The sequence below is a fragment of the Camellia sinensis genome, chromosome 14, assembly GCF_055761805.1.
Source record: "Camellia sinensis isolate YWXY chromosome 14, ASM5576180v1, whole genome shotgun sequence".
Lineage (NCBI taxonomy): Eukaryota > Viridiplantae > Streptophyta > Magnoliopsida > Ericales > Theaceae > Camellia > Camellia sinensis.
This window is the reverse complement of record NC_138974.1, coordinates 38372522-38384851: the sequence shown is the minus strand read 5'-3', so window position 1 is coordinate 38384851 and position 12330 is coordinate 38372522. Positions and strand designations below refer to the sequence as shown.

At 35.2% G+C, this 12330-nt stretch overlaps 1 protein-coding gene across 1 annotated transcript; it reads left to right on the top strand.

Annotated features, from left to right (window-relative positions):
• The first annotated feature begins 6267 nt into the window (after positions 1 to 6267).
• On the top strand, positions 6268 to 11477 carry LOC145807543 (serine protease SPPA, chloroplastic-like). The gene is made up of 4 exons (XM_082905954.1): positions 6268 to 6589; positions 8092 to 8161; positions 10403 to 10557; positions 11267 to 11477. Exons 1-4 carry the CDS (start codon positions 6436 to 6438, stop codon positions 11374 to 11376), a joined length of 489 nt encoding a protein of 162 aa, XP_082762080.1. The 5' UTR covers positions 6268 to 6435; the 3' UTR covers positions 11377 to 11477.
• Positions 11478 to 12330: the final 853 nt, after the last annotated feature.

The following is a 12330-nucleotide window of genomic DNA, read 5'->3' as shown; positions in this document are numbered from 1 at the left end:
AAAGGATGACCTTCTCATTCTGGTAACCTCCTGAATTTTCGAATAGTTTCAATGTCTCTTTTATTTCTGCATCGCCCCAATCAGCCAAGCAAGGGACCGATCGAGCACGAGCAACATGACAACCACTCGGAGCAACACGATCAAAGTAAAACAACTGCATCACAAAAATGTATGAATTTAACACATACTATGCAATGAAATAGGCATTAAAATCAAGTATTTATAACAAAACAATTATTAATTGGTTGCAAGTATACCATTATAAGAAATAAGCATCCATTTGGTTGCGATTGACTTTTTGAACTGTACTTGCGTAAACCACGAACAAGGAATTGAAGAGTGAACTTTGACCAATTATAATCCTTCATGCCATCCACATTCTGAACGAGGTGAATGAAGGATTGCTTAACAACATCCTTTGTGGTTGGGCATAAGAATGCACCTAATATATATAGGGCAAATATCCTCTTAAATTCCTCTCCAGCTCCATCGGTTTTGGTTAAATAATCTCTCAAAGCATTTAATTTGATAGCACCTTGGACAACTCCAAGTTCTTCAAATAGTTTGGGAAATTCTTTTGAAGATTTATTCAATTCTATGGTTTTTCCTTTGGCAGGAATGCCCAATAACTTGTGAACGTCTAGTTCTGTAATGAGGAGTTGTCGGCCATGAACATTCAAGGAACAAGTTTTGGGATCAAATTTTTGAATCAACCATTCACAGAGGTCATGATCAAGCTTTGTACATCTGAGATTCAATAGGCCCCCTAAACCACTGTTACTAATTGCATCATGTTGTTCCAAGCTCAATCTTTTGATTATTTTAACAATTGATCTCAAGGAAATTCGCGTTTGGAAATGCCACTGAAAAAGAATATAGTGGGTGTTAGAATAATTTAAGATAAACAACTTCAATAAATTAACAATAGTGTGTGAATCAATTTATGTGAGTATATGCAAATGCGAACACGTTATTACAATGTGTGAAATAGTTCATATTAAAACAATTCGTTTTTTGGTCTCCCTATATTTCACCTTTCTTGGTTTTGTGGGAAGGGGACCTTTCAGCTTGGCTTGCTTATCAACAACACTACACCTTCCCATCTCTTTGTAATCGTTATTCTCCTCATTCCGTTGGGTTCTCCGTTGATGTCCTATGTCCTTTGTCATCTACATTGCCTCAAAAGTGAACATAATTGATGCTTGTAGAAAAAAAACGGATACAGATAACATTAAATATGATAACAATATGTGGTAAGCAATGTGCAAACCGTGTCGGTGACTTTTATTTGTGTTTCTTGCTTGCTTTTGTTTTCATCTTTGCTACAGGTTCAACCAAATGAATAATAAGGATTAATATTTCAACCCAACATAACAAATGCAATTAAAATAAGAAATTGAATAGTGTGAAGAAATAATACTTGTAGAAGAAGAATGCCGGTGTAAATCGTTTGTGTATGCAAGGTTTGTTGCTTCCTTCGCTCATTGTGTATTGTTATATATTATCTACACAAGCAAATCGTGAAATAATCGTATGAGGAAAAAATTAAATCAAGTTAGTCAATGCGAGAAAAGTACACAAAATAAAAGAAAAATAATAACGACAAACTGTTCAATTACACATTGTTTATAAATATAAAAATACAAAATAAAAATAAACAAAAAAAAAATTAAATGAGGCAAACAAATAAACATTGTTGTTGATTAGATTAACTAGCATCTACTTTATTAACATTTGACACATCAAACTCTATTACTATATCGATAATCTCTAGAATTTGCTTCACATTTGCCCATATGCAACCAGCAGTCCTCCACAGCTTAGTTTTACCTTTCAATGTCCCAAAGGCTCCATTCCTCTCTCCCTCACCAAAACACCATTCTCCCCATCACCCTAAACACTCAAATTTTTATTACCATAAATGTACACACCACCGGGAAGGGAAAAACAAATCTAACAAAACCTCATACCAACTTCTAATCAATTTATGACTATCAGATGAATATGTATATGTTTTAACAAAAGCTTTATTGTCAATACAACTACAAAAGTTGAAGTTGTAAGTACCAATTTTCTTTCATTTTAAAAAAATTAAAAAAAAAATCTATCCACTATCACAACAATATCAGAAAAAAGATTTGCTCTATGAAAAAAAAAAATGTAGGGCAGTTCCCTGAAATAAGACATGAGAAAAAACATGTAATACGTTGAGGCTGCCCACCAATACAATTTAGGCCGGGTGAAATTGTATTCCCACACAGTTTACACTGAGAACCCATTTGGATTGGCCTCAGAAAAGTACACCAGCATTTTCAAATTAACAAGGAAAAAAAACAAATCAACAACAATAAATTCACTCCATTCCAATCAACAAACAATGACTTGCCACGATTAAAAGCACATCTAATCCTCAACCAATTCTTTCAACAGTCAATATTATTACTTGAATTTGATAATTTTTTTAAAAAAAGAGTACGGATTGATTTAATTACAGTTTTACTCAAATTTAAATGAAAAGAAGAAAAAAAAATTTAAAAAGGAGTACATGATCGGGATTATATTTCTCATTCTCATATACAAACATATATATATATATATATATATACGTATGTATGAACCGAAAGATTGTCGCACCAGGATTGCTAGGTGATTTCACACAGGTTTTTTTTTTTTCTCCTCTTGTTGCGGTTGGCCTCTTGGCAACCATTGTTCTGCTTTTAAAACTCATCAAATATATAACTCATATACATTAGGTTTCATATTAGGTACATCATACTACGTTTTAAACACATGAACAACACATATATACAACCGAAAAATTGAATGAACACATAAAAATCCAAACAGACCAAAACAGGTTTAAAACAGGGAACTACAATCAACTTACATGAGTTTACAATCAAAGAAAACATACCATACGTCTCTACATCATGAAGGTGTTGGCTAGTAATGGTGGTGGCAGCAGCAACTGTGTGGTTTCCAGCAAAAGGAGTACACGGCTGTAAGAGAATAGGAGGCTGAGAAAGAGAGAATGGGAGAAAAGAAACGTGAGGGACAAGGGTTATAAAAATTGATCTCAAGGGTTTCGTTTGGGTGGGATCTTTTGGGTTCCCAAATAGGCATTGGTTGAGTTTTGAGGAAGTTTAAATTTTTTTTTTTTTTTTGGAAACAAAATATATGATTATTGTAATGGAGATGGATTGACTTCAGCCCACAATATGGACCGGACCGTGTTGTTTGGGCCTTCTTTCAATACAAAACCCTTTATTTTGTCATGCGTTTTGTGTATTTTATTCAGAAAAAAAATTAGATTGATCTGATAATGAATCCAAAAATTAATGAAAAAAAATTCAGCTTGTTTGGTTCTGGTTTTTGGAAAACATTTTTCATAAAATTCTACTTTTAAATTTTTCGTATTTTAATGTTTGCAATGACATTTTTTAATATTTTAAGCATTTTTTTTAAAAAATTCTAGACACACCTAACATAAATACAGTTAAAAAGTATAATATTTGTGAAAAAAAATCTGTACAAAATACACTAAATACCAAGAAAAAATAAAAATGAAAAGACAGTACATTTGTCGTATTTTTTCATACTTATTAGTTTTTAAAATATTTTTTCACAAATGTTTTACTATTTAGATACATCTTATTTTTGCCCATTGAATCACTTATTCTTGAGTTGTAAACCTGTACGATGTTTGTGGTCTGCAATGTTAAAGTGGTGGTGACTTCAATGGGCAATGGCAAACTTAGTGGAGGGAGTTCTACAATGGCAGGCAGGGTATGGGTGGAAGAAATTTAATAAGAAAATTTAGAGACCCATTCTAGTCACAATACTTTGGTCCATATGGAAGCAAAGGAATGACTGTATGTGTAATACATCTCATTTTGATATGGAGGAGTTATGTCAACTTGTCAAAACAAGGATTGTTTTTCGGGGTAAAAAGCAACTCAGAAGAGATGTACTGTTCCATAATCGACTTCATTTCAAATTTAAATCAAGTAAGATTGTGTTTAGGAGGAAGGGGTGTTGTCCGATTTTCTGCTTGATGTTACTGTTGTTCAAGCTTTTATGCGGGGTCATTTTGCATACAATGATCTCATTTGCAAATGGCGTGTAGATTTAGTTATTGTTTGATGTCAGTCCATTGTATTGAATGTTGTTTGATGTCAACCTAGACCACACCAATTGCGAATGGCCAACCAATTGAGAATGGAAAAAATTTAAAGCAGCCCCTGATCCACCGTGTGACTCTCATGGATAGCTTCTCCATGACAAATAAGACTTGTCACAACTAACGGAACGTAATTCGGAACCGTAGGTAGAGAGTTAAAGCCGAATACGCCTTAAACTTACTCGAAAAATAGCTTTTCGGGGAAGAAAATTCAAAACAGCCTCCGAACAACCATGTGACTCTCACGGATAGCTTCCCCATGATAAATAGGACTTGTGACAACTGACGGAATGTAATTCGGACCCGTAGATAGAGAGTTAGAGCCGAAAACGTCCTAAACTTAGTCGAAAAAGGGCGTTTCGGGGGGAAAAATTCAAAACAGCCACCGAACCACCGTCTAGCTCACACGGACAGTTTCCCAATGACAAATTGGACTTGTGACAACTGGCAGAATGTAATCCGGACCCGTAGGTTAGGTGTTAGAGCAGAATACGTCCTAAACTTAGTCGAAAAATGGGGTTTCGGGGGGCGAAAATTCAAAACAGCACCCTAACCATCATGTGGCTCACACAAACAGTTTCCTAATGACAAATAGGACTTGTGACAACTGATGGAATGTAATCCTGAGCCGTAGGTTGGGAGTTAGAGTGGAATACGCATTAAACTTACTCGAAAAATGGCGTTTCGGGGGCAAAAATTCAAAACAGCCCCCGCATGACCGTGTGACTCTCAAGGATAGCTTCCCATGACAAATAGGACTTGTGACAACTGACGGAATGTAATTCGGACCTGTAGGTTGGGTGTTAGAGCTAAATACGCCCTAAACTTAGTCGAAAAAGGGCGTTTCGGGGGCGAAAATTGAAAACAGCCCCCGAACCACCATGTGGCTCACACGGATAGTTTCCCCATGACAAAAAAGACTTGCAACAACTGACGGAATGTAATCCGGACCCGTAGGTTGGGAGTTAGAGTCAAATACGCCCTAAACTTAGTCGAAAAGGGCGGTTTGGGGGTAAAAATTCAAAACAGCCCATGAACCACAGGGTGAATCTCATGAACAGCTTCCTTATGGCAAATAAGACATGTGACAACTGACAGAACATAATTCGGACCCGTAGATAGAGAGTTAGAGCCGAATACGCCTTAAACTTACTTGAAAAAAAGCTTTCCGAGGGCGAAAATTCATAACAGTCCCCGAACAGCCGTGTGACTCTCATGGACAGCTTCCCCATGGAAAAGAGGGTTTGTGACAACTGACGGAATGTAATATTTGGTTTGAGACTTTTAAATCCTCTGCTTTCTCAGCCTCGAGACAAAGAAGTATGTCATTCAGACTCTAATGTTATGCTTTTTTAGTTTTCTCGTTTCATTTAGAGTAGGAAATTTAAAGAGAAATAAATAAATAAATAAAATCAAGATTATGGTTTGTAGTATTGAAACAAAAAGTCCACCGGCCAAATTTTAAACCAAAGTTCCTAAGTAATCTTTCCAGATTAGAACACTTAGGCTTCTCATTTTTCTTTATTTGCCTGCTATTACAGAAGTAATAGCTACAGGAGTTGGAAAAGTGGAGGCTCCAGCACAATGTCATTTGACAGGAACAATGATTTGATGCAGTTAACTTCATGTGACAAGCTCTCGACCTCAAACAGCATTGTGCCTTCGCCTCAACATTCAACTAGCAGAATTATTTCTTCACTGCAACATTCAATGTGCAATCTTGATCTTTGGTTTCGCTCCAAAGGGAGTTCATCCAATCAAGATGCCGCTATAGACGTCAGTGATTTTTCAGGACCACCTACTTTTCAATCAACTGGAATGTCCTGTGAAAATTTGGACTATTCCCTCACATCAGATGTTTCCAGGACATCTGGCTCTTCCCAAACTTCGGTAAGTTCAATACAACAGAAATTCTGTGTACAAGATATAATTATTAATCAATGGGATCATAATTATGGATCATCTATCATGATTATCTGATTATATCTTAATCAACAAATGGAGCACCCTAATTGAATGATCGTAATAAGTAGCCTCATATTATATTTAATTTGTTATGGGTGTGACTCATCTTGGGCAAATTTTGAAGTTCTGATTTTAAAACTGACTGTAATGTGCTTAACTGAATATTAAAGCTTCAGTAAAGTTCCTCTCTTTTCCTGTTATTAAACTGATGTAACTTGTCTGCATAATGCAAGGTATGCTGATTTTTACTTTATGAGAAATCCAATCATTTTGATTACAGGAAATACTCTATGGTTAGGAAATGGACTGTTGGTTTATCAGGTGGTAAGGACCTAATAGCCGTAATCAGAGCCTCAGGAAGAATTAGTCATGCACGGGGTCTCAATGTTCCTCGTTCGGGTATTGTTGGTGAGCAATTCATTGAGAAGATTCGTAGGGTAAGAGGTATGATTTAGCTAGTGGATCTGCATTTTTTTGGAATAATCCGTGTGAAGGAAATCTCGTTTCTTGCTATTTTAATCTTTTAAAAAGACATCCTTCAGAAACAACCGAAAGAAAAAAGGAAAAAAAAAAGCTTGTAAAATTGATGGCATAGTTAATAGTTCATGTTGACCCTTCTATTTCCCATTTTTTTTTTTTTTTTGCTTTTACTTTCCTTTACAAATTGTAAAGTTTACAACATGATGCAAACTGTAAGATCATCTCTAAATATTAAAATTAAAGCAGCGAGAATGTTTGGAAATTGGTTGGTTTCAAGATGGACCCACTTGGAACTTTTCTTAATCACATTTTGGTATTGGTTGTCACCGTTTATGCTTATTTTTAAGTTAGTATGGATATGGTTAGCTTTCGATATGATTTATCAAGTATTATAGGTTAAGAGTATTTTGATAATTTCAAAATTTTCTTGACGTGGAAGGTAAGGGCATCCATGGGTCATATATAGGTGAAGTTGTGTATTGGGTCATTCTTTATTCTTTCCATATTCTTTAGATGAGTTTTAAAAGTCAAAATTCTAGTCAAATTGAAAATATGTTTCAATTTATTGATGGATGATTTAGAAATCCTTCAGAAACCACAGCAATAAAATGTAATGACACATTAGTGTTGGTAATGAGGAAGAAGTGGCGGACTAAGGAAAGTGTGAAAAAATGTACGGTAGCATGGTGTTTTGCAGAGCAAGTATACAGTGGATGAAAGGATAGGCCATCATGTCATTGGCGCATCAAATGCACTAAACTGTTTTGAAGACCTTGAGACGTACTAAATGGGATAGGGGGTTGGTTTGCTCTGACGAATAAGGAGAAAGAAATACAAAGTGAGTTGTTTCAAATCCTAAACATGAATAATTTAAAAGATCAATTGTAGTTACAAAAGTGGCTGCTCTGATGCTGGATCCTAGTCATATTAGATCTCAAAGAATGATGCTCTAATTATCCATGGCCCCAAGGGAGCTGTGGGAAGAAAAACAACCCTTTTTTAACTGAGTACATTTAAATGAAGAAGTGGATTTGTAATTTGAAGAACTCTTATGGCTTTGTCTCTATGTTTTACTGCTAGCTGAGAAAAAGGGAAAGCAAAAGTAGAGAATAATCAACTGAATTAACGTACATAATTTGAAATACCCGATATATATTGGTATGTGGATATGCAAAATAATAATAATTAATAAATAAATAAAATTTGGAGATGATCTATGAGGCTTATATGTGTGCCCTATGTAGGAACACAAAGCTTACATGGCATATGCTTGTGTTGATTAATGGGGAATTGCAATATAATTGAAATCTTGTATTCCATTGTTCATTTTTTAATTTTAGTTTCTGGCTTTTTGCGTAGTTTACGTGCACATCTTTTGTTTCTCTCCCTTGCGGTTTTTTTTGTTAACTCATCGTTAATATATCTTCCTTCTCTGGTCAATGCTGAGCTTTTTCTTCTTCTCCCAGAGTCAAAAAGATTCAAGGCTGTTGTCATTCGAATTGATAGTCCTGGAGGTGATGCTCTTGCGTCTGATTTGTAAGTGCTGCAGTGTTATTTTTTTACAGTAAGTTTAAATTGTGAATATACCATATGATGCTTGTTCCAATAAGAGGGCTTGTAAATTAATTCATCTATGAGAATGCTTATTACTTGGGAGTAATGATTTAGGGTATTTCAGTGCATTGGCTTGGAAATATTCCATGGGCTATATCAAGCCCACTCTTGAATCCCGTCATTAGACCTATATCAAGCATATTTTAATACTGTTCACTGCATCTATGATACACAAATAAGAACATAACCAACTTTTTTGTTGATAAAAAATAAATAAATAAATAATTACAAGAAATCCAGTGTGGATGGCTGGAGTTAAGTGAGCGCTGAAGTGGCCTTAGGAGGAGAGGGAGAGGGAGAGTGAGAGTGGTAGTAATAGAAATCTTGAGATGGTGAACTAGAACCCACAAGCTAGAAGGAGGCTTGCTTCCTTGGAGATGAAGGTAGAGGCTCACAATTTGTGGAGGGGTAAGGCTAAAGAATGACCAAATTTTTGGAGAGAAAACTAAACATCGTATTATTCCATAATAATCAAATATTATAAGGAGATTGATAAATAAATAAAACCTTATAACACCCCCAAAGACTAAACTACTTTCAAGCTAAATAAATAAAGACAATCGTAACACCCCCTCAAAGTCATGATGCGACTTGAGGAAGCATCAAGAGTTTGTCCAAGATAAAACAAAGACACAGAACAGAGTGGGATTTTGTGAAAAAATCAGCCAACTGCATAGTGGAGGAGACAAGAGGCAAGACAAAGTCCGAAGTTGAAGATGATTGACACACGTAATGGTGGCAGTAAGGCTATGTTTGGGACATGAGCTTTTAGCAAAAAACCAAAAAGTAAGTACAAAAATCAACCCATTCTCTCTACTTTTTTTGCACATCTTTTCATAAAAAGTTAAAAAGCCACTAAAAAAGTCAATTCCAAACGAACCCTAAATCTCAACATAATCGGTGTGCTCTTGAAAAACAGAGTTGTGTGTCATTATCATCTTCATCTTATGTAAAGAAACCCCCCCCCCCTTATCTGCCATTGATAGCTCACTAAAGGCTGAGCTTCCATTGTTGTTGCTTTTGCCGAATAGTCCTATTTTAGTAGCTGCGAAATGATTATTTTGGTGTAAACTTCCACTAATTCCACTTCTTGAGAGCCTGAAATCAAAACCAAAGGTTAACTGGTGAAATTAAGTGCATATGTAATCAATATTTTTCCCCCACTGAAGTTAAAGAATCAATTGAGCATTCTATTGATGGGGTTGCATACACTACAGTCTGATCTTTGGTTGAAATAACCGGCCAACTAATGGTTTCAGACTGTCAGTTAACAGTTGCAGTGCCATTCTAAAAAACAAAAAAAAAAAAAACAGTTGCCGTGCCTTTCATAATCTGTGTGAACTTCCATGGACTAATTTCAGTTCTTGGGTGCTTGAAATCCAAACCAAAGTTGAAAAGTTAAAACTTGAAAGTAAATCCAGTTATACAAGCAAGTAAATAATGTAATTAACTCAATATGTTCCACCCGATATTTAAAAGGTTATCTTTTTTACAGGCCTTCAATACGTTGCAGACTGTTGTTTGAATAAACTCTTGGCTCAAATGAACTTGCTAGTGGCCTAGTGCCCATATTTCTTTTGCAGTCAACTTTCAGAATCAGTTTCCATTTATCTCTTCAGTTGAAGTAGATGTTTTGAAAAAGGAATAGATAAAGTAGGTTACCCATTAGGAGGAGGTTCACATTCATGCTGCTTTTGAGAGAGGCAGAGCCTAATGTGCTCTTATTGTTTGAAATGACGTTCAAAAACTTAATAATGTTATTCTTAGTATCTCTTAGTGCATTAGATATCATATTCTTGTGCTGAAGAATGTGAAAGAAATAATTATTCGGTTCTGCATTTTTTTATTAATATTTTGCAAATATCTTGCATACACAATATTGACATTAAAAGTGAAAGATACAACATGCCAAAAGAAACATCAAAACAATAATATCTGTAAACAAAAGATTTTTTCATAAAAGATATTTGGTTTCACAAGAAGGTTAAGTTTACTCAGCTAATTGGAATTTCAGACATAGTTCTTTCTTATGTTTAGTATAATTAATGTATGTTTATATCTCCATTCCTGGATTAATATTTTGTTCCTCATATAGCAGAGAGGTAAAATAGAAAGGAAAGAAAAAGAAATTGACTGATTGCCCTTGATTTTTATCTTATACAGAATGTGGAGGGAAATCAGACTCCTTGCTGCCTCAAAGCCTGTCATTGCATCAATGGCTGATGTGGCGGCTAGTGGAGGATACTATATGGCAATGGCTACAGGGGTTATAGTTGCAGAGGATCTTACATTAACAGGATCAATTGGTGTTGTGACAGGTGAACCTAGCAATTCACATTCTTATGGTTTCTTTGATATTGTTAGACACTATAGCATGCCACTAATCACAATTCTTCTTTTCGTTCCTCTTAATTTTAAAATTCAACTAATCGATGAATGGACGATGTCTCAAGGAAAAACATTTATTCCAAAAGGTTTTAAACATTAGAACCAGAACTCAATTGTTAATCAATAACAATTAATAGGATGGATGCCTTTAGTTGATATTCAGCAATTCCTCAAAGGGTGACATTTTTTTGTTGACATCTGTTCGGAGAACATAAAATGTTTCCAAAACAAACTGATACTTGATCAAACCTTATCCTGTTCTTTAATTGCCCTTGTTTGCCTATCAATGACAGAATGAGCAGCTGACTGAGAGACTTGACTCCAAATTTTATGCCTAGTCAACATGGCAGATAAATTTATAATAACTGTTCGGAGGCCTTTGATTATAGTTATGAATACAGTCAATGCTGCAGATCTAGTTATGTTCTATCTGCTGCATCATCACATGGCCGTCGTTCTTCCCATATCTTCACAAAATAATCAGAAAAGAGAACTTCACAATTTTATATGTAGCTATATAGTTACTAGTGTGCTTAAGGTGTGAGAGTCATTGTGTGGGCTAATTTTTCTTTCGATGAAGGAAGCCTATTTAGGTGATCTAGATTATAGCTATTGATGTTTTGATATTTGTGCTTGTAGGGAAGTTTAATTTAGGAAAACTATATGAAAAGATTGGCTTCAATAAAGAGATCTTATCAAGAGGAAGATATGCAGAGCTTACTGTAGCTGAACATCGACCATTCAGGTAAGATGCCTGATTGATTTGCTGAGGATACAGATGCTTGTATTTTTTGGAAACAAAAGAGGGAAGCATCGACTTGATGCAACGATCCCACATCCTCATCGAAATATGACATTAAAATTCCAATTGCTGTGTCTCTTAATGGTGTTTGTACTCACTTTTCTCGTTGTTGCTAAATACATCGCAGCCAACTACCCAAAACCAGGCCGCTTGCTTGAGCACGCTGGACTACTCTGTGGAGTTACCGCTTTCTTTGTGGCCATCACCGTCTCTTTCCCTCTCTGCCTTAAGCTCATTTCCTGGATGGTATATGTTCTTTCATTGCTTGTCATTTCCATTTGCAATTGCCACACTTTTACCTAATCCCCTTACTAGTAATCCCTGCATCAACAATCTCTTTACTAACTATCCTCTCACTAACAATCTCATCCAACCTAATCCGCCAAACAAACGTGGCTAAAAATTTTTAGTAGCTAAAAGAAAAACTCTCGACTAAAATTTTAGTGGCTAAAAATGTAGAACTTTAGGCGACTAAAAGTTTGGTCGCCGAAAATGGTCTAATTTAATTTAATGTCCAACCTTTTGGCGACTAAAATTTTAGTCGAAAATTGTATACATTTGGCGACTAAAATAATTTTAGTCGCTAATTACCTTTAGCGACAATTCTTTGACGACGACTATTGCGACCAAATTATGTAGTTGCTAAAACCCTTTGGTGACTAAAAATTAACTTTTGGTGACCAAAAATTAAGTCGCCAAAAGTGAAAATTTTTGTAGTGTATGATTCATTAGTAAAAGTTATGACATTTTGTTAATCTTATTATGATTGTGGAGAAAAAAGTTGTCGTTATGATTTATTAATAAAAGTTATGACATTTTGTTAATGTTATTATGATTGTGGAGAAAAAAGTTATGGTTATGATTCATTAGCAAAAGTTATGATTTGTACTACCAAAAGTTA